This window comes from Peromyscus leucopus, chromosome 14, assembly GCF_004664715.2.
Source record: "Peromyscus leucopus breed LL Stock chromosome 14, UCI_PerLeu_2.1, whole genome shotgun sequence".
NCBI classification, from domain to species: Eukaryota; Metazoa; Chordata; class Mammalia; order Rodentia; family Cricetidae; genus Peromyscus; species Peromyscus leucopus.
This window is the reverse complement of record NC_051075.1, coordinates 26,634,684-26,658,179: the sequence shown is the minus strand read 5'-3', so window position 1 is coordinate 26,658,179 and position 23,496 is coordinate 26,634,684. Positions and strand designations below refer to the sequence as shown.

At 43.4% G+C, this 23,496-nt stretch overlaps 1 protein-coding gene across 1 annotated transcript in view; it reads right to left on the bottom strand.

The window, feature by feature from the left end:
• Ttc6 (tetratricopeptide repeat domain 6) overlaps positions 1 to 23,109 on the bottom strand; it is a 194,777-nt gene extending 171,668 nt beyond the window's left edge. Inside the window, exons 1-2 of the mRNA XM_028869755.2 lie at positions 22,989 to 23,109; positions 9,894 to 10,814 (exon numbers count right to left, since the gene is read on the bottom strand). Of these exons, the coding sequence (XP_028725588.1) occupies positions 9,894 to 10,799 (906 nt within the window). The 5' untranslated portion in view covers positions 10,800 to 10,814; positions 22,989 to 23,109. The remainder of the gene's footprint in view (positions 1 to 9,893; positions 10,815 to 22,988) is intronic.
• Between the last annotated feature and the right edge of the window lie 387 nt (positions 23,110 to 23,496).

The following is a 23,496-nucleotide window of genomic DNA, read 5'->3' as shown; positions in this document are numbered from 1 at the left end:
TAAAGCACAAGGTTCCCTATGTTTTGTTGATATTGGTCCTAGGAAGGCTATGAAAGTACTGGTCATAATGCCTTTTCCTGGTTCTCAAAATAGGAATTGCTCAGGAAATCAGAGACTTTGTTAAAAAGCACTTTTAACTGGTTGTTCCAGCTTTTAAAGTCATAATGCCACATTTAAAATTAAAGTAGAACATATTATCTTATGTTGTGATTTGTCCCTCGATAAATCAGGTACAAGGAAAGAAGACATGCTTGCCTAGGATCCAGAGTGGGTAACAGCAATCAAAGAAGGAAACACCTGCCCAACAAAGACAAGACCAGATATCAAAACCAAGAAACACCACATCATCTTGACTCCAGATGCCTAGATCCCAGCGCAAAAACACAAACATGAGCTGCCAGAAAAATATACCTCCTAGAGAACCCACAAACCCTACTGCTATAGGCTCAGAGAAGACCAGGGTAGCGGAAGCATAAGACAGGGACTCCAAGATAGCAAGTATCAGTATATTCAAGGACCTTTAGGAGAATATGAATAAATGCCTTTTTGTTTTTGTTTTTGTTTTTGTTTTGTTTTTCGAGACAAGGTTTCTCTGTGTAGCTTTGTGCCTTTCCTGGAACTCACTCTGTAGCCCAGGCTGGCCTCGAACTCACAGAGATCCACATGGCTCTGCCTCTTGAGTGCTGGGATTAAAGGCATGTGCCACCACCGCCTGGCAATAAATGCCTTTTTTAAAAAACCATGAAAACACAAACAGCTGAGTGAAATGAAATAATGAAAATAATTCAAGACATGGAAGTAGAAATAGAGTCACTAAAGACAATCCAAACCAAAGTAAAACTGGAAATAAAAAATTCGGAAGTCAGACAAAAACTTCGGAGGCAAGCATCAGCAATGGATCACAACACAGGGAAGAGGGAATTTCAGTTATTGAAGACAAGGTAGAAGCAACAAATAGCTCAGTCAAAGAAAACGTTAAACATCAGGAAAAAAAATCTGGGCACAAAACATCCAGGAAATCTGGGACGGTGTGAAAAGACCAAACCTACAAACAACAGGGGTAGAAGAAAAAGAAGAAATCCAGGTCAAAGACACAAAAAATATTTTTAACAAAATATAGGAGAAAAGTCCCCCATTCTAAAGGAGGTACCAATGAAGTGTGTGAAGACTCATACCAAGCATCAAATAGACAGTACCAGAAGAGTAGATCCCCCATGACGCAATAATCAAAACACTAAGTGCACAGAACACAGACAGGACATTAAAAACTGCAGGACTGCCCATAAGAACCCCACCTAACTTTTTCAGTGGAGATTCTGAAAGTCAGAGGGGCATATGAGGATGTTCTACAAACTGGGAGAACACGGATTCCAACCTCTACTACCATACCCAGCAAAACTATCAATTACCATCAGCAGAGAAGAAAAACATCCTGTGATAAAACCAATTTAAGAAATTTCTGTCTATTGGTCCAGCTCTAGAGAAGGCACTAGAAAGAAAACTGAAGCAGTTAGCCATGCCCAAGAAGACATACAGAATAAATAATCCGAGAACAGTACATCAAAAGGAGGAAGGGGACTTCAGGTTATAACAACAAAATAAGAGAAATCAATAAACACTACTCCTTGATAAAATTCAGAATTAACTTACCTCAATTATCCAATAAAAAGACATAGACTTAAAGACTGTGTTAGAAAACAAAATCTGGAACGTGGGTGGCATTTGTGTGGCTTGGTCTGTTTGTGGGGGCCCCAGCAGTGGGACCAGGATTTATCCCTGGTGCATGAACTGGCTTTTGGAGCCCATTACCTATGATGGGATACCTTGCTCAGCCTTGATGCAGCGGGGAAGGACTTGGTCCTGCTTGAACTTGAAGAAGACTTTGTTGACTTCCTATGTGAGGCCTTACCTTCTCTGAGAAGTGGATGGGGGGTAGGGGAAGAGGTGGGGGGGGGAGAAGGGAAGGGAGAGGGAACTGTGGTTGGTATGTAAAATGAAAAAAATTAAATAAAAAAATATATTAAAAAAAAATCTGTCTTCCTACTGTATCCAAGAAACACACCAAGGAGATATTATCTCAGAGTAAAAGGATAGAGAAAAATATTCTAAGCAAATGGAAGAGATATAGCCACTTTAATATCTGACAAAATGGACTTCACATCAAAACTGATTAGAAGAAATAGGGAAGGACACTATTTACTCATAGAGGGGGAAATCATCAAGAAGATGTCTCAATTCTCAACATTTATGCACCAAACACAAGTGTATCCAAGTTGATAAAACACTACTACTACAGCTAAAATCACATATTGATCCTCACACAGTGGTAGTGGGTGACTTCAATACCTCACTCTCAAAAATAGACAAGTCATCCAAACAGAAAAATGTTGGAGTTAAATATTGTCATAAAACAAGGGGAAACCAACAGATGTCTACAGAACATTCCATCCAAAAACTAAAGAATATATTTCTTTCAGCAGTTCATGGAACTTTCTCCAAAACTGACCACATACTAGGACACAAAGTCTCAACAGATATAAGAAAATTGAAATGACACCCCACGTCCTGTCTGACCACCATGGATTAAAACTGGATACCAACAACAGAAAAACAGCAAACATACAATCTCATGGGAACTGAACAACTCGTTGCCGAATGAAAAATGGGTCAACCACACCCAAACATTAGGCAGAGCTCATGGAACCCTGAAGAAGAGGGGGTTGGAAGGATTCTAGGAGCCAGAAGTCCAAGACACCAGGAGAACTGGACCCACAGAATCAAGGAAGCAGGGCTCATAGGGGCTCACAGAGACTGAAGCAGCCATCACAGAGCCTGCCTGCATGGGTCTGCACTAGCTCCTCTGCATACATGCTGTAGTTGTTTAGCTTGGGGGTTTTGTGGGACTTCTAATGGTGGGCGTGGGGGAAGGGGTGTCTCTCTCACTCTTTGCCTGCTCTTGGAAACCTTTTCTCTTTCTGGGTTGCCTCATCCAGCCTTGATATGAGGGTTTGTTTCTAGTCTTATTACATCTTGCTATGCCATGTTTGGTTGATATCACTGGGAGTCCTGCTCTTTTCTGAAGGGAAACAGAGTAGCGGTGGGTCAGGGTGGGGGGTGGAGGGAGCCTGGGAGGAATGGAGGGAGGGGAAGTTGCAGTCATGATGTATTTTATGAGAGAAGAATAAATGAAAAAAAAATAGGTCAAGACAGAAATAAAGAAGGAAACTAAATCATTTAATAATTGAATGAAAGTGACAATATAACAGAACTTATGTGACACCAAGAAGGCAAAATACCTGAAAATTTTAGAACACCAACGAGAAATAATACTCAAAAAGAGTAGAGGGCAAGGAATACTCAAACTTGGGCCTTAAATCAATGAAATAGAAACAAACAAAAGAAAAAATAGAATCAATGAAATGAAAAGTTGGTTCCCAGAAAAAAATCAACAAGACTGACAAACCTTTAGCCAAAATAACTAAAAGATGGAGAGAGAAGATCCAAATTAATAAAATTAGAGATGAAAATGGGGACATCACAACAGACATGAAATTCAGAGAATCATAAGCACATACTTTGAAAATCTGTATACCACCAATTTGAAAAACCTAAAATGGATTTATATATATATATATATATATATATATATATATATATATATGACCTATTAAAGTTAAATCAAGATCAAATCAGATATTTAAACAGACCCATAACCCCTAGTGAAATAGAAGCAGTACTTTCAACCAAAAGAGGGGCCAGATGTATTCAATGCAGAATTCCACCAGATGTTCAAAGATCTATAGCCCATCCTTTTTAAACTATTCTAGAGGAAGAGGAGAGGGGAGGGGAGAAGGAGAAGAAAGAAGAAAAATGAAGGATGAAGAGAAGAAGAAAAAGGAGAGAGAGTGAGAAAGAGAGAGAGAAAGGTAGGAAGGGAGAGAGAGAGAGAAAGGTAGGAAGAGAGAGAGAAAGGTAGGAAGAGAGAGAGATAAAGGTAGGAAGAGAGAGAGAGAAAGGTAGGAAGAGAGAGAGAGAAAGGTAGGGAGAGAGAGAGAGAGAAAGGTAGGAAGAGAGAGAGAGAAAGGTAGGAAGAGAGAGAGAGAAAGGTAGGAAGAGAGAGAGAGAGAGAGAGAGAGAGAGACAGAGAGAGAGAGAGAGAGAGAGAGAGAGAGAGAGAGAGAGAGAGAGCACTCCTTCTACAAAGCCAGTATCACTGTAATACCAAAACCAGGTAAAGACACAACAGAAAAAGAAGCTACAAGCCAATATCCCTAATGAACACAGAACTCAAAAACACTCTAAAGTACTTGCAAACAGAATACACATGTACATCAAAAAGATTATATACCATGACCAAGTTGGCCTTATTTCTGAAATACAGGGGTGAGTCAACATATGTAAGTCAATAAATGTAATAAACCACATAAATGGATTTAAAGACAAAAATCCCAAGATCATTTTAACAGATGCAATACACTCACAATAGAAAAAGCTTTTGACAAAATCTAACACGCCTTCATGATAAAGATCCTAAGGAATGTAAGGCTAGAGGGAGTATATGTCAACATAATAAAAGTATACCAGAAACCCACAGCCAACAGCATCCTAAACGGAGAAAAGCTTGAAGCAATCCAACGGAAGGTGGGAATGAGACAAGGATTCCACCTCCCCACTCCTTTTCAACGCTGTTATTGAAGTACTAGCTGGAGCAATAAGGCAAGAGAGGGAAATTCAAGAGACTCAAACAGGGACAGAAGAACTCAAACTATCCCACTTCTAGAAATGGCAGGATAGAGAATCAACACACACAAACCAGTAGCTTTTCAATACACCAACAACAAACATGCACAGGAGGTCATGAGCACACACCCATTCACAATAGCCTCAAATAAATAAATATATATAGAGAGAGACAGAGAGAGAAAGAAACCTAACCAAGGAAGTGAAAAACCTCTACAATGAAAACTTCAAACTTCCGAAGAAAGAGATAAAGACAAAAGAAAATAGAAAGACATCCCACGCTCATTTGGTAGTATTAACATTGTTAAAACGACCATTATACCAGAAGTTATTTATAGATTCAACGCAGTCCCAATCAAAATCCCCATCTTGCTCTTCACAGCAATAGAAACAAACTATCCCAAAATTCATATGGAACCACAAAAGACCCCGGAGTGCCAAAATAATCCTGAGTAAAAGAACAATGCTAGAGGGATTCCAGTTCCAGATCTTAAGATATATTGTGGAGCCACAGTAATAAAAACAGTATGATATTAGCAGAAAAAAAGAGAGGGATGTAGACCAATGCGACAAAATTGTAGGCGCAAACATAAGCACACATAACTTTATATTTTTCAAAGACACCGAAAACATCCGCTGGGGAGCAAAGCATCTTTAGCCAGTCATGCTGCAAAATCTGGATATCCACGTGTAGAAGGAAGAAATTAGACCCTTAGCTATCACTTTGCACGAAACAAACTCCAAATGGATCAAAGACCTAAACATGAAACACTGAAACTGCCAGAAGAAAACATAGGCAGTACCCTACCTGCTACAGGTCTAGGAAAGAACTTCCTGAATAGTCAGGACTCTGTTCACCCAAGGATAAGGCCAATGATTAACATGTGGAACTTCATGAAACAAGTTTCTGCACAGCTAAAGAAACAATCAACCGAGTGAAGATAAGCCCACAGACTGAGAGAGAATATTTACAAGCTATGCACCTGACAGAAGATTAATATCCAAAATATATTAGGAACTCAAAAATGACCCATTTGGAAAAAAAAAAAAAATGGGCCTGGAGCCTGAACAGAAAATTTATAAGAGAAGAGCCGGGCGGTGGTGGCGCACACCTTTAATCCCAGCACTCGGGAGGCAGAGCCAGGCGGGTCTCTGTGAGTTCCAGACCAGCCTGGGCTACAGAGCGAGATCCAGGACAGGCACCAAAACTACACAAAGAAACCCTGTCTCGAGAGAAACAAAAAACAAACAAACAAACAAAATTCACAACAGAAGAAAAAAAAGCCTAAGAAATATCACACAAACAACAACAACAACAACAAAATGTTAATTGTTCCTAGCAATTAGGGAAATGCAAATCAAAACAACTTTGAGATTCTATCTTCCCCAGTCAGGATGGCAAAGATCAATGGAACACTATAACAATGTGAGAGAATGCGAGCGAGGGACCCCTGCTCACCGTTAGTAAGACTGCAGACTGGTGTAGCCTCTGTGGAAATCAGTGTAGAAATTCCTTAAAATTCTAGAAATAAATCTACCGCACGACCCAGCTATACCACTCCTGGGCAAATGCCCACAGGACTTGCCATCCTACCCCGGGGATGCTTGCTCAGCCCTTGTGGTGGTTTGAATGAAAATGGCCCCCATAGGTCCATAGGGTGTGGCACTATTAGGAGGTGTGGTCTTGTTGGAGGCAGTGTGTGACTGGGGGTGAGACTGAGGTTTCAGAAGCTCAAGCAAGGCCCGGGGGGGGGGGGGGGGGTCATTGCTCCTCCTGCTATCTGCCAATCCAGATGTAGATCTCTCAGCTCCCTCCCCAGCACCATGTCTGCCTGCGTGCCGCCATGCTTCCCACCGTGACAATAATGCACTAAACCCCTGAACTGTAAGCCAGCCCCCAATGAAATGTTTTCCTTTATAAGGGTTGCCATGGTCACAGTGTCTCTTCACAGCAACAGAAACCCGAACTAAGACAGCTAAGTTCATTATTGCTCTATTCACCATAGCTTGGAAATGGAAACAATCTAAATGTTCTACAGAAATAAATGAAAAAGGGTGGTATATACACGCTATGGAATATTATTCAGCCGTGAAGAAAAATGAAATCATGAACTTTGCAGGTAAATGGATGGAACTAGCAATGATCATATTGAGTGAGGTGACCCAGACCCAGCAAGACAAATGCCGCATGTTCTCTCCTAGCCCCACATCTTCAGATCTGAGTCCATAACCTGCAGTAACCACAGGAACCAGGAAAGTGAAACGGGACCACAGTCGGTCGCCTTAGTCACGGTTCGACGGCTGTGAAGAGACACCACGACCACTACGGCGACCCTTGTAAAAGAAGCGACTGAGAGTTCTACATCCGGATCCACAGGCAGCAGGAAACAGAAAGCCCTGGTGACAGCTTGGGCTTATGGAACCTCAAAGCTCAGCCCCACAGGGACACACTCCTCCACAGGGCCACACCACCTAAGCCACTCCCTGATGACTGAGCATTCAAATATAGGAACCTATGGGGGCCATTCTTATTCAAACCGTCACACCAATATGGCGGGGAGGGGTCGGGAGCAATAGAGGGGAATACAAGCAGGATACAACAATCAGAGCAGGGAAATGGGTAAAGAAAGGGCTCCTTAGGAGGGAAGGGAAGGGGGGAGGTAAATACAGAAAAGGGCGGGAGGCGGGTAACATAACAATAAGGATGTCTGAAAAGGCACAAGGAAGCATGCTATTGACTATTTCCCTTTAAAAAAAACTATAATGCATGTAATTCAGCATATAAATGTACATATCTACTTTTAATGAACTTTTATCATTTGAACTGACACTGCTCCCTCCAAGGACCAAAGACCACCTAACAAAAGCCCCAATACCAGAAATGAGGAGCCCTCTTTTGAGTCGATGGCCAGGGCTGAGGGACTCCCAAAGCATACAACCTATTGCTGTTGCCCTGAGTTACCCCCGAGAGGTGGAAGGTAAGTCCTCATTTCTGAAGACTCTTCAGATGCAGTGCTCTTCGGTGCTCTTCAGAAACAGGGCCCAGAGGCCCCTGAGCTGGAATTGGCCTGATTGCCCCCTCCCTGAGGACTACCTTCCATTGCACTAAAAGGTGGAATTTGACCTTCCAAAGGAGAAAGGCAGCCTTCATCCCTACCCAGCTATGATGCTATGAATCTCGGCAAAGACCAGCATGGCATTATATGCTCCTGAGTGCTCAGTCCTCAGGGAGTGGCACAACTTGACAAGGATGAGGTGGTGTGGCCCTGTTGGAGGAAGTGTGTCACCGTGGGGGTGAGCTTTGAGGTTTCAGAAGCCCAAGCTATCATAGTATCAAGGTAGTGGCAGACATACCTTGGCTGTAACCAACGGCTCTCTGATTGGACTTAAGATCTGCTCAAAAAGAAGGACACCATGCCTGGTACTGGAAACCTAGCGAACGACTCAATGCTGGGGAAGTCATGATTACTGGAGGAGAATGGATAACCACTAGTTTACTAAGCCGGCATAATCCCTAACAGTAATCTATAAACATTTGTCCTTACACCCACAGACAAATGCAGTCTTCACCTCTCATCAGGGAAACTTCTCTTGGTAACAGAGACCAGGACAGAAAACCACAACCAATCAAAATGCAGACAGAGTTGTGGAGCCCAGTCTCAAAGCACACGTTTGCAAAACACTCCGGTACCTAAGGTTCATGAAACACTGTAGAAGAGGGAAGGAAAGGCTGTAAGAGCTAGAAGTGCAGGGAATTGTCTGTGAGAGTGTCTCCTAGTAACACCAGAAGCTATGCTCACGAAGTCTCGACACTATGACTACCCAAAGGTGAGCGATGAACATTGCACACTGCACAGGGAAAAGCCCATGAGGACTTAACCCTACACATAGAGGACTACGAGCAACTGAGTGAAGCTGGGAGCAGGAGAGGTGACCCTCCCCAGGGAAGAGCACACCCATCAGTTGTCCAGTGCCAAAAGGTTAGCCCTGAAAACATCCACACAAGTATCAATCATTATACGGACTCAACAGAATTGTATTTAGGACTATGTTTATATACAAACACATATGTATGTGTACAATAACAATTAGTGGGGAAAAAAAGAGGCCATGAATTTGAAGTATATGGGGGAGGGGGTTGGAGGAAGAAAAGGCAATCATTTTTTAATTAAATAATAATCTCTAAAATAAACAAAATATAAAAATAAATAAATAAATTTTTAAAAGCACTTTGAGATTTCATCTTACCCTAGTCAGAATGCCCAAGAGCAATAAAACAAACAATGAACAGCCCATGCTGGCAAGGGGGAGGGAAAAGGAGAACACTTATTCATTGCTGGTGGAGTGCAAACTGGTACAGCCACTATGGAAATCAGCGTGACAATTCGTCAGGAAGCTGGGAATAGACTGACCTCAAGATCCAGCTATACCACTCTTGGATATACACCCAAAGGACTCTGTATCCTACCACAGAGACTCTTGCTCATCTATATTCATCGCTGCTCTATTCATAACAGCCAGAAATTGGAAGACAACCTAGATGTTCATCAGCTGATGAATGGGTAATGAAAACGTGGTATATTCGCACAATGGAATATTATTCAGTTGTTAAGAAGATGATACTTGCCTGTAAATGGATGGAGCAAAAAAAAAAAAAAAAAATCATCCGAGTGAGGTAATCCAGGCCCAACAAAACAAATGTATGTTTTCTCTTATATTAGCTTCTATGCCTTCAGTGTGTGTGCTATCCGTCTGAATAAGCACAGAGGTTAGGTACATAGAAAGGAACTGCGGGTGGGATAGAAAATAGTATTATGGAGAAACAAAAAAAAAACTAGAATAGGAAGATTATACAGGGAGGCGGATGGAAGAGAACAGAGGAGGAGGCAATAAGGGAAGGAACAACTAACACTATGGCCATTTGAAAAGCCATATGGAAACCTACGACGGCAGAAGCTTCCTGTGATATATAAATGTCTGAAAGGAACGTAAATGGAGTCACCAAACAATGGGGGAGACAATATCCCAACTAGACAGCCTATGCCACCAAGTACAAGTCCCAGTGCCGGGAATGTGTGCACACGGGTGCGTTCCGTGCATGTATAACCTGGAGTTCGCACACCCAGAAGCACTAGTCTAGTTAGTTCACCTACTTCCTTTGTGAGGTCGTAGTTCTGGCCCAGGATGCTCTGGATGAGCTCCTTGATGGTCTGGTCTGAGGCCATCTGGGCCTCGGACTGCAGGGAGGCTACGATCTCCTCTATGTTCGTGGGGAAGGCGCGCGTCATCTGCAGGGACGCCTGGCCCGACGTCATTTCGCGCCCGGCTCTCGACAGGGGCCTGAACCAGCGAAGCGAGCCCATGCCCTCGCGCAGGAAGTGGGTGCGGATCCGCAGCCTGCGCAGCCGTCCGCTCTCGTCGGTCTCGCTGCTCAGGCTGGACAAGGAGCTGGCCTGTCGGTACCGGGGGCGGGCCGCCTCGATCCCGGGGGCCTCGTGCGCGGGGCTCATGGGGAAGACGCGCTTGGCCACCTGCTCCCCCTGGATCTTGACGTGCCGCCTCTTGTGGCGCGAGCGCGGCCGCAGCAGGCGCGCCGGCTTGGCGGTGCCCGCCTGGCGGGCGATGGCCGGCGGCGCTCTAGGGGTCTGGTGCCGCAGGAACGCCGAGCTCCGCAGGTAGAAGTCCCGGGGACGGAAGGGCTCCGGCTTCCCGGGGCCGCGCCGCCGCGTGCCCTGCGGCGCCCCCTGCAGGTCGGCCTTGGCGGGGCGCTCTGGGCTCTGCGCCTTCGACGGCGGCGGCGGCGGCGACAAGGGCTTGGCCACCAAGGACGACGCGGGCCTCTGGGCCCCGGAGCTGCCGGCGCTGCACGGGCGCGCCTCCCCGTCCTCGTCCTCGAAGGCATCCTCAGGACCTGATGCCCTCAGAGGCAGCCTGGCAGCCAGCTTCTGCTTGAACTGGTAACATTCCTTTTTGGTCTCCTGGCGGACCTTCTCCAGCTCTTTAAACATGTACGATTCTTCTCTGGCTGTCAGTCCGAAGTGCTTCGGGATGGTGGACATCTTGACGAATGTGACCTGTAAAATATCCCCCCACCCCCCCAAAAAAATATATATATTAATATGTATTTAATAAAACTTAGGTTCATAAAAGTCCAGTCTCGCAAAATGTCTCGGGATAGAATGTACTGTGTTCAACCCATTCATTTTACGTCCGTATCTGTGGCCTTTCACAGGAACCATGAAATTACTCTAAACCAGTCAACCTGTGGGGCGAGTCCCCTTTGCGAAACAAAGACCCTTTCACGGGGGTCACCTAAGACCACCAGAAAACACAGATATTTACATTACTATTCATAACCGTAGCAAAATTACTATGAAGTAGCAACGAAAATAAATTCATGATTGGGGTCTCCACAACATGAGGAATTGTATTAATAGGTCGCAGCATTAGGAAAGTTGGGAACCACTGCTCTAAATGAGCAAAAAAAAAAAAAAAAATTTCAGTGATAATTCCCAAGCCCCTTAGGACCCGTTTTAACACTTGGTTTGTTTTTGAAAGACAGGGTTTCTCTGTGTTACAGCTCTGGTTGTGCTGGAGCTCTGTTTGTAGACCAGACTGGCCTTGAACTCACAGAGATCCACCTGCCTCTGCCTCCTGAGTGCTGGGATTAAAGGCATGTGCCACCCCCGACCAGCTTAACATTTCTTCAGGCTCTAATATTGTGTCCCACTTCCAACCAAGCAAGACTTCCGTCAAGGTGGGCACAGAACACCTAAGGTAGCGGCAGGTAGCAGGGAATAGGGGTCTCCAACTGTATCCCCCGCCCCCACACCGTGGCTTGGACTGGGCCAGCAAACATGTTTTTCAGTTATTTGGAAGTTTCGAAAAAAAATATAAAATTATATAGGACAAGTTTAAATTGGGGCATTTTCACATAAAAATTTCTCTTGGGAGAAAATTTAAGGTCTGTGGTAACAGAAGGGCCAAATCTCTGCTCTGGGCTTCATAGCTGCTGCGTCTTCCTTCTCCAGATGGTCCCAGGTGTCTCCCTTGTCCAGCCATTCTGCTTGGTGTATCACTTCTGCTGTGGCACAGGGAAGGAAGGAAGGAGGTCAGCCTCCAGGCGGAGACGGCAGCTAACTCACAAAGCCTTGAATGCTAGATGCTTGTATTTAGCTGTGAATATAGCTGGAAACCCACTTGAGATTTTTAGTAGAAAATGGCTTGATAAAATTAGCACTTGGAGATGGTAATATTATACAGAGAGAAAAGGTTGACCAAGAAGCTTGGTAGCTTTAGCCTGAGGGAGGCCTGGAATTGATAACTGAGCAGAAAGTAAACGGAATTAACATGGTAAAAATGATAGCATCTGGTCAATGATTAAGAAAAAAATGTGATCTGGGTGTGGTGGTGCAAGCTGAAATCCCAGCACTCAGGGGAGGTAGAAGTAGGGACAAGTTTGAAACCAAGGCTGTCCTACATACTGAATTTAGGGGCAGTCAGGGCTACACAGCAATATCCTGCCTAGAATATATATATATATATATATATATATATATATATATATATATATAATTTTAAATATCAAAAATAAATGGGAGCAATTGAAAGTTCATCAAAAGAAGATACTTTGACAGTTTAAGGAGGTAAGCTCAGTGGGAAGTTACTTGCTAAACATTAACAAGACCCTGGGTTTCATCCTAGCTGAAAAAAATTAATGAGGACCTTGTATCACTTCACTGAAGTCTAGGCTAAAAGCAAATGCATACTAAATTTGTTATTCACCCAAATGTACATTTGAGAATGGTTAAAAAGGTAAACTTCATATTGCATATTTACTATAATTTTTAAATGCCAATTTCCATTCTTCAGCGAGGCCTTGTAGGATACCTATGGTCTCAAGTGAATTTTGAGATTTTGTTTGTTTGTTTGTTTGTTTGTTTGTTTGTTTTGTTTTTCGAGACAGGGTTTCTCTGTGTAATTTTGTGCCTTTCCTGGAACTCACTCGGTAGACCAGGCTGGCCTGGAACTCACAGACATCCGCCTGCCTCTGCCTCCCAAGTGTTGGGATTAAAGACTTGGGCCACCACCGCCCGGCTGAATTTTGAGAGCTTGAAAGTGCTGAGATGATTATTGAAAACCAGGAGGAACTACAGAAAAAAAAAAAGGCCAATGACAGCGTACTGTGAATGGTGAAAGGCATGAGAAGAAGGGACCAAGGAAATGAGGGAGCGGGGCTCCCCAGAGGCCAAGAAGAGTGCCTGGAGCACAGAACTACAACAATGAAAATAAAAACAGAAAATCCTGGGTCGGAGGAGTGATTTTAAAGTCAGCAGGAGGGCAAGCCCAGCCCAGCACTCAGGAGACACAGACAGGGCAACCAGGAGATGGAGAACTACTGGGCGGATGTAGAGACCTTGTAACAAACAAGACAATTTCCAAAGAAACACCCACAGTTTTTAAAAGAAAATCCAAAGCCAAGGTTCTTTGAGAAGCATTTAAATAGTGAAGCAGAGGCAACTTCAGGATGCCCTTGGTTTTTGGAGGTCTGATTATTCAGCTAGAGATCATAGACACTAAAGAACCATTTAAAATGTAAATGTTCCCGCAAGGGACATGAATCTAAAATTACACAGACAATGTGGAAACCAATGGCATCCTTTATACCAAATGCTCTAATTTAAAAAATAATGGCAAGTCTTCCTAATTGCCAAAAGAGTAAGTATCTGGCCAAATGCATGGTAAAAATTTACTAACACTATTTGAATAAATTTTATTTAAATTTATTTAATTGAAGGTCATAAAAGATTGCATACACAACTAATGTTCATTGGTGATAAGCCAAATAGTGTAATTATGCCTAGTAGTCTCAAGATACCATATTGATTTCATTTTACACATAAATTTAACAATGATATTTAAAACTTTTTATTTACTTGAAATAATAAATAAGATTACCCAACACTGTGAAAAGAGACATGGAGGATGTGTTCACCTGCTCCTCTGTGAAGGAGTGCCTGGATAATTAACACTTGCAAGATAAAGAAACTGAAACACCACAGATAGAATCAGTAGGTAGACTGAGAAAGAATTTCGAGATATATGAAATATATTATAGAGGCAGAATTTGATAGGTGATAGAAGGAAAAAACTCTTCAATAATTCATGCTGGGGCCATTGGTTGACTACTTAGGACAGAATTATGCCTTGATTTGTGCCAAAAATAAGTCAAGGACTATTTAAAATATGTACTAATTAAATATCCAAAGCATTTATTTGCTTACCACTTATCCATATTCCTTGATTAGACTCATATCAGTATACAAAACAGCTGTCTCCCTAGTAGAAGTCATTTAGTGCCTAGCTGGCGTAACATGAAAAAAAAAAAAACAAAAACAAAAAAACTGCCCCATGTATCCATTTCTGAAACACCCTGCTGACCCTAAACTGAAGACCTTTGTAACATGCCAGAGCTCGCCTCTGAGAACTAAGCTTCCTTTCTGTGCCCAGCTCCACCACCTAGTCCTGCGGCAGTTTGATTCTCTATATATCAGAGGTTCATATTACAAAGCAAAAACTAATAGGTGTGGTGGTACACACTTTTAATCCCAGTTCCTGGGAGGCAGAGGCAGGCAGATCTCTGCTGAATTTTAGACCCTGTCTCAAAAAACAAAAAGAGGAAGATAAGGAAGGAACAAAGCAGTTGTCTGTTGTCCAACCCATAAAACATGAACAGTAGAGGTGAGTTCTAGCGTCTTTGAGGAAGTTTCCACATTTAAAAACTCCTCAGAGTACTTCTGTCCTTGTTGTTTGCCCAAGTGACATTGTGTTCACAGGGTCACCACCTTCAGGTGACTGAAGAGTCCTAAGTGCACCGACAGGAAGTGCTGTGATACCTGCTGTGAGCCGGCTACACCTCCCCTCCCTCTTCTTGGTTCCTGTTCTGAGTGCCCTTCCCAACTTGTGGGTCCTCGGTTTGTTCCTGAAGTTTAAACAAATGCGCACTGTTTAACATTTCTATGTACACCCCCTTGGAATCTGAATAGAAAAGTTGTTTTTTATGCCCCAAAAATAAACTAACGGGAAATGGAGTTTAAAATTCAATAGACAGGAGCTTCTATCTGGCCTTCAAGCTGGGTGGTATCTGAAGGCTCATGGGTCAGCGCTTGGGAGTTGGCTGCCTGTGTCCCTCCACCCACCCACCCCTCAACACCACTAACTAAGGGAATTACTTTTAAAAATTCTTTCTCTTTCTTGAGGGCAATTTACAAAGAGAAGCTGGTTCTAGTTTCAAGATGCTCAAAGAAAAAAATAATCCATTTGTCCCCAAATAAGAAAGGGTCAGATTGTCTGCTCATCATCCAAGCTAACTAAGTCTACTCCATGGTTTGAGATGGGACAGAGTGTGCTTTAAAAAAAAAAATCTTTGGAAGCCAAGCAAGAATTTCACTCTCCTGTTCTTTCCAAATTTGTAAGTGCATCCCTTTTCCTGTCTCTTGTACTAGAAGTTGGAGTCAGTAGGCAGCAGAGGGGCCAAGACCCAGCTTTTGCTCCCTCACCGCCAGGCCAAGCGAGGCATCAGGAAGAAACTCTGGCCAGAAATAGCTAGACTCCAGCTTCTAGAGGCTGCCAAAGTGCTTCCCGCATGAACTCCACACTTTGACGCGTACAAGCTCTTCTCCGGTCCTTAAGGTTGGTGTCACTTCTATTGGAATACGAAAGCCAAATTCTGCTCCAGATCCATGTTTTCTTTCCTTTGAGCAAAGCTCTTGCAACATAGCCTTGAGCAGCTGGAATTTGCTGTGTGTACAGGCTGGCCTTGAACTTCCCATCCTCCTCCTCTGCCTGCTTCCCAAGCACTGGAATTACAGGTGTGTGACACCACACTCAGCATGTTGCTTCCCAGTCTGTGTGAAGTAAAACTATACTGAACACTCCCAGGTAAACTGGGCCCAAGCTTCATGAAGCCCCAAAGTCCAAGGGAAGGAACCCTACGCGCTGGGCCTCATTCTTCATAGTGGGGCCGTAGCCCAGGCCAGTAGCCAAATGGTTTACCTGGCTTGTCATCTCTAACATACAGTCAAGGTGCCTCAGTGGAAGAAGTGACTCATTAGGAACAGGATTCAGGCTCTCTTGTAGGTCCAGAGCCAAATATTATCTCTATTCCCTAAATTCATGTCAACACCAACTTCTACTAAAGTTCCAACAGAAACTCCTAAGCCCAGGGACCAGCAGCTCATCTCAGCTGGCAAAAGTTCCATCCCCGGCAAAGGAAATAAAAATATTACGATTTGCTTTTGAAATATCAGTGGTTAAAAAAAAAGGAGATCTATTTGTGCTTTGATCAGAATTTCCTTGAAGGTGTAAAAGAAAATATCCTACCATATGAATAATTCTACTGAGAACAGAATAGTAACTTTCTCCATCTTTCCATATTTTTCATAATACTTGGATCCTTGATGGAGAAAGACTCAACTCTTAAAAGTTAACCAGGAACATGTTTGCGAGCGAGCGCGCGCGCGCGCACACACATACACACACACACACACACATACACACCCATACAGTGAGATGGTTCAGGAGCTACCAAGACTTGAAGACCTGGATTCAGTTCCTAGAACCCACGTGATAGGAGAGAACAGACCCATGCAAGTTGTTCTCTTAGCTCTACATGTGCACTGTGGTACATATATGCCCCTCCCCAATAAATAAATAAGTGTAATCTTTAAAAATATGCCATGATGCAACATAGTACTTTGTACACTAATCTAAAATTTAATGAAAATTTTTATGTAGTGTTCAGTCTCCAAAATACTTGTGTATTTTTGAGGTTAGTCTTGCTAGTTATTATTTTATACTTTTATTCTACGGCTGTCTGCTGAGATAAGGAAACTATCACAATTTTTGTATTTATTTAGACTATTTGTAGCCTATAATATGGCTAGTTTTAGAGGTTCTGAGCACTGCTGGGAAGAATGTGATTTCCCTATCAGGAGTGGAATGTTATGTATATGTTAATTCCAGTTGATTGGTGGTACAATTTAGCTTTGATGTTTCTTGGCTGACATTTGGTCTGGAAGTTCTATTGAGATGCGAGAGTGGGATGTTTAAGGTCTCTCAGTATTATTGCATCAGAACCGGGTCGTTTATGTCTTTTAGTGTGTGTTTTATGAAGCTGGGGTACCAAAGATTCAAGGGCATGTATATGTATAATAGTTATATTCTCTTGGTGGATCGTCCCTAATGTACTGTGCAGTGGCCTCCATGCCTCTTCTCACTGGCTTTGGTTTGAAGTCTATTCCTTTAGACACGAGAATCGCTGTGCCAGCTCCTTCGCAGCTTCCTTTTGCCGGCTAGGTTTGTTTCCAACTTTGACTCTCCTATTCTGGGTGTCTTTTCTAGTTTTGTGAGTTTCTTGGTGACAACGGATAGTTGGATCTTGTTTATCAATTCGGTCAGCTACCCTGTGTCTTTAGTTGGTGAGTTAAGGGCATTTATGTGTAAGGTTATGATTGGTGAGGCTTTATTCTTTCTGGTGCTGCTTGTTGGTCATTTCTCTGGTCCTTTTGTTTACTGGTAGATCCTTTCTCCCTCTCCTGCTGGTATAGGAATTTTGCAGATTTGTGGCACTGAACATGATCAGTTCTTTTCTAGTTCTCTCTTGATCTCTTCACTTCAAGAAATGCATTCTTTCCTAATGTACTGGCTAGTTTTGTGCTAACATGTTACAAGCTAGAGTCATCTGAAAGGAGGGACCCTCAATTGAGAAAATGCCTCCATAAGACCAGGCTGTAGGCAAGCCTGTGGAGCACTTTCTTAATTGATGGGAGAGGGCCAGCCCATTGTGGGTGGTGTCATCCTTAGGCTGGTGGTCCTGGGTTCTATAAGAAAGCAGGCTAAGCAAGTCATGATGAGCAAGCCAGTAAACAGCACCCCTCCATGGCCTCTGCATCAGCTCCTGCCTCCAGGTTCCTGCCCTGCTTGAGTTCCGGTCCTGACTTCCTTCTGTGATGGAATAAGATGTGAACAAGTAATCCAAACAAACCCTTTCCTCCCCAGCTTGCTTTTTTTGGTCATGATGTGTCACCACAGCCATAGTAACCCCAACTACGACACCTGTGTTCTTTTTTTTTTTTTTTTTTTTTTGGTTTTTCGAGACAGGGTTTCTCTGTGTAGCTTTGTGCCTTTCCTGGATCTCACTCTGTAAACCAGGCTGGCCTCGAACTCACAAAGATCCACCTGGCTCTGCCTCCCGAGTGCTGGGATTAAAGGCGTGTGCCACCACCGCCCGGCTACACCTGTGTTCTTATGGATGAAACTTTATTTTTCTTCTGTGTGTGGTGTTCCTTTAAGAATTCCCTGCACTAAGTTATTATTGCATTAACTTATGTTTGTCTTCAAATATTCTTATTTACCCATGCGTTTCTCCATTAAAATAACTTTGCTAAGTATCTTGGTTGACAGTTATTAACTTTCAGGACTTGAAATATAGCATTTTCACTTGAAGTCTATGTTATCAGATATTAGAACAGTGACACTTGTTTCCTCATTCCATTTGCTTGAAACACATGTCACATCTTTTGACCTAAGACTGCATCTGCCTTTGGTGGTGAGCTACATTTCCTGGAGGCAAAAATAGGTGGATCCTCTCTTTTAAGCTACTCACTACCCTGTGTCTTTTGAATGGAGAACTGACATCACTAACACTCGGAGTTGTTATTAAAGAATGCGCACTGTGTTTCTTGTCATTTTGTTGGTTTGCAGTACTTGGTGATTGTGTTTGTGTTTTTCTCATTTGCTTACTTACGCAGGAGCATGGTTTGCTCTTCGCTGGAGCTTCATGGATGTGCTGGCTTTTCTTCTAGTCCAAAAGATTCCTCCACATATTTCCTGTAGCGCTAGCTTAAGGGTTATGAATTCCTTTTACTTGTTTTACTTTGGAATTTTTTTTATTACTACTTCAATTATGACAGAGAGTTTTGTTGGGTATAGTAAGCTGGGTTGACTGCTGTTTTCTTTCTGAGCTTGAAAAGCAAAGTTTCTGTTGAGAAATCGCCTCTTGTTCTGATGAGCCCTCCCCACCCCACACTTTATATATGACTTGGTGTTTCTCCCTTACAGGTTTGGGTGTATTTTGTGTTCTCTATATTTATTATTTTAATATTAACATGGCGTGGGAAGGCTCCTTTCTGGTCTCATCTACTCAGTGTTCTAAATGTTGCCTGGATAGACATCTCTTCCCCTAGATTTGGGAAATGATCTGCTGTGATTTTTTTTTTAATTGAAAATGTTTTCTAAGCCTTTAGACTGAAATTGTTCTTCTCTAACTCTGTGAGTTTTGTAGCAATTTCTTCCACATTGTAACACTCCCTCTTGGAGGGAAGGAAAGCAGCAGAAGCTTGAAGGTCTCAGAACTGAGGAGGCCACAAGGGCCCAAGGCTCCTCCCCTCTACCACACAAGCAATAACTCCGGTTGGAGAAAGACTCTTCTAGTGCCTGTGGGTTGTGTGGGCAGCTCCGGGATGCAGCTTTCATGGAGAAAGACTCTTCCCCTGCCTGTGGGTTATACGGGGAGCTCCAGGATACAGTTTTCATGAGTCACTGCCCATGAAGAATGGGCTTTTCAGTGATTCAGCTGTCTTTGAGTCATCCATTTTCCTGTTACCCCAGTAAACTCACTGGCTCACTAAGCTGCACCACGGCGGAATCATTTCTTTGGTTTCTAGTGCCCTATCTGGAGTGGATAGGCATGTATTCAGGTACCCCTAGGAAAGATCACTCAGTATGAATCACGGATTTAGTTTTTCCATAGTGCCCTGTAGATCTGAAAGTTTTCATTCACGTATTTTTGTTGTTGTTGTTATTGTTGATTTATCTTTGTAGTTAACTGAATGTTCCAATTTCTGTATGTTGTTTTCAAGTCCTGGTAATCTGTCTACCCATATATTCATCCTATTGGTGAATCTTTTCACAGAACTTTTTATTTGCCTTCTTGAATTTTTTTCATTTCCAGTTTCTTTATTTTACTATTTCTTTTTATTGAATTCTACTTTCATATCCTATAATGATTTCTCTATTTCATTCAGCTTTTTTGTTGTTTTTTGTTGTTGCTGTTGTTATCTTGGGATTTATTCAGGAGTTTGTGTCCTTTTTGAGTTCTTTGAACACAATTCATAATGATTCTTTTGAATTCCTTGTCTGGGATTTCATCTAACTCTCTTTCATTGGGAGGCCATGAGTGGGACTGGTCATTTCTGGAGTAGTTGTGTTACCTTGTTTTTTCACATTGCTCATGTTTTCCTGTTGAGACTTGCACCTGGAGTTGACCATTGGATGATATATTTTTTTAAATTATAATTATTTTAGTGAAGCTGGTTGCAATGTTCAAGACAGATTATGGTGTTGTAAGGTTGAGGCACCATCCTTCTGTGCTATACCAGTGTTCAGGACATCAGACCCAATTCCTAGTACTCCCCTAAGAGTAGAATACTATCAAAGAGTAAGCACATTGTAGAAGTCGTGGTGTTAGTCAAACAGAATCAAGCCCCTCATCAACTCTCAACATTTGAAGAAGGAAAGGAAGAGAGCCAGAACTGTGCACAATAAGAGCGTAAGGTACAAGTGTGAAGGAAAAAATGAGTCTGCTGAGAGAGGGAAACGTAAACAGAAGGTAGAGACAACAGGGAAAAGAGAGAGAAATGAGGTAACTCGGACCAAGGGTTAAATAATGAGGGGGAGGCGAGAAAGTGCAATCAGATAGCCCAAAACAGTCCCAGCTCTGAGAAGGCTGAGACACACGAACCCCACAGACTAGGCTAGCTCGCCTTCTGGGGGAAAGCTTATCAATGGAAAAACAGGAGAACAGGAAGACTAGTGAAAAAATAAAGAAAAAAAGAGGGGGTAATGAGAACAGAACAGGACAGAGCTGGCCTATAAAACTGGCAATGGATATCATAGAAGATGTATAAATGTGAAGTGGAGGGAGCTGGGTGGGAGGCACTCGGTCTGAATGGTCAGTCTCCTCACTGCTCCAGCCTCACCCTCCTGTTCCTTCCATGGCTCACCAATGTCTGTCACACCCCTGGGCAGTCTTTTTTGCACAGATGTTTCAAGGGCGTCCTTCAAGGTATTGGGTTATGAATGCTGTTCTCGATGCTAGACTGTCCTTTGTAAGGCTGGGTCACAAATGCTGGCCTTCTTTCTTTACAGGATTCAAGTGCAGGCCCTACCCACTGGGCAATCCTTACTGGTGTCAGGTACACTACCAGGAACCTGTATCTACATCCTCCGGAGATGGCACCATTCGGGTTCCCCCTCACTGAATACTGCACAGTTCTGATTTGAAGTTTCTTCCCCATAATTGAGAGGTATTCTGGTCAGTTTTCAGCACATTGTAGTGGCATTTGCTCAGAGTTCCCTAGGAGTGCAGTTTGCAGGGTGCCTGGACCAGCAGGGAGCATTTTAAAATAGCGTCCCACTGTGGCCCCACTTGACTGCTTGCTCCTTTGTTTTTTCATGACATCTCCTTGCTCAGGCAGAGTTTTTCATTTACAACCCAAATTGTCTTCCCTCCTCCTTCTTTTTCTTTTTCTGCCCTCTCTTTAAAACATCTCTTCCTGAGAGTGGAGTACAGAATTTCTGAAGCTGTCTGTATTATGCCGCAGCTCTGCTCACTGGTCACTTCCTGTCTCTGGAAAGGGAGAACTCCCGAGACCACCCTGACCCCTCCGGGATGGACTCCAGATGTTTTTCTATTCTGCTCTGCAACATTTTCGACTTTGCTTTGATATTAAACTAGAGATGTTTGGCTCTTCACGGCCTATTCTGAAAGCCGTTGTCAATTTCTCCTGTATGCTTTCTGGAGATTGTAGCAGACTGTGTTGCTTTGTTGTCTACTGTCTGCAAAAATCCCCAGCAGACATTTTTTAACAGAAATAACAAGCTAATTCTAAAATATTTTCAAGTGCCCTAAAAAAATCACCAAAATAATTTTCAAAAGGAAAAACAAATCTAGACAATTTACAGTATCCGGTTTCAAAACTTACTACAGGGCCAAGCATGATGGAACATGTCTGTAAAGCCCAGCCCTTGGGAGACAAAGACGGGGTTCACAGCCAGGTTAGTCCAGGCTACATGGTGAGACCCTGTCTTAAACACAAACACAAAGGAACACGGCCGACATTACTACAATAAGCTACTGTAGTGGAGAAAGGGGCCCTGGGAAGCCACTGTCCTGAGTGAATGGAGCCGCTCACAAAAGTGCATATACTATCTATTTCAGACTGCAGAATACACACTGGTTCTGTATGGTCCCACGGCAGATCTCCGTGGCTGCTCAGAGGGAGAGACGAGATCAGGTGGGGATGACCGAGTGAGCAGAAACAGCAATTCGTTCATCTTGATTGTAGCTCTTGTTTCAAGGGTGTGAATCTCTGTCAAAATCCCTCAAACTGTAGACCTGTGTGGATTTTACAGCCTATAGACTATACCATTGTGTGGCTTACTGCTTATAAACCATACTACTATTTAAAGTTGTAAATAGGACAGAGAAGATTGTAAACATTTATATTTGAATGTTTTAAAAAAGAAAGAAAAGAAAAGAAAGAGAAGCTATCTCCTTCTAAATTCCTCCAACACAAATCTGCAAAAGGGTTCATTGTGTCGGCAGTCTTCAGTAGCAAATAACCCCTGCAGTAAGCTCGGAACACCTTGTTTACTCCCAACTGCAATAGAAACAGCTCTCTCTCCCGAAATTAGATAGATAGATTCCATTGGGAGTTCTCACCTAATGATTGTTAAGACTTGTCCAAATCTGGCAGCCCTGGCTCGGGCTGCAGAAATGGTCAGTGATGACATTAATTGCCTCCCCTGTTAGCTTTCACCCTCCCCACAGCTGTCCTGATTCCTCACCTCTTTCCCGTATACACGCCCCCCCCCTTTTTTTTCTCGGTTCCCCAAAGCCCAATCTACCTACTTCCACTGGCCGTTTTCACTGTTAGCTCCTCTTCTGCCCACGCTCCTTCTCCCACGAAACCTTTTCCTTTAACTCTAATTTAGAGCCTACAGAAGCCCAGAGCCTCCTCCAGCCCTAATCACCTCTCCATGTCAGCCCTATAGTTGACTTTTGTGAAGTTGGAATCTACCAAAGCGGTAGAGAAGGAGGGAGTAGTCGCTCAGCCAAATCACCACAGCCTCTCTCCAGAGTCCGAAGGAAATGACCTGCACCCGGGTCCACAGCCTCTGCTCACCTGGATGGTTCAGGTGGTCCAGACCTTCTCCCCGCTGATGGTAAGGGGCCAGATGTCCCACAGACCGCTGGGACACACGGCCCAGGCAGGCTCTGCCAACTCAATAGGGAAGAAAGGACCGGCTCCCTGGTCGCCCAGCAACAAGCCCTGCCTCGCGGTTGGTTCCAGCACCTGAGCTCTGCACACGCTCCACTCCCAACCCCTGCCACAGTGGAGTCTAAGAAATCAGCTTCAGACCCTGGTCCCAGTGGCTTAAACCCTTTCATAGAGGTCTCAGTTCAGCCAGTGGTGGAAACGAATCCTAAAGGACTGCGCGATCAGACTTGCTCTTCCCAGACTGGCCAACCACCCAGCTTAACGAACCTTTGCAACCCCTTCTTGATTTATATCTTCAAAAGAGTAATGTTGGCTTCGGACACACAACCATTTGTTTTTAAAGGAGTATGTCTATATTACCTGTCAATGGGCTGCCGTGTCGCCTGCCCACCATGAATCCAGCTCTAAAGAG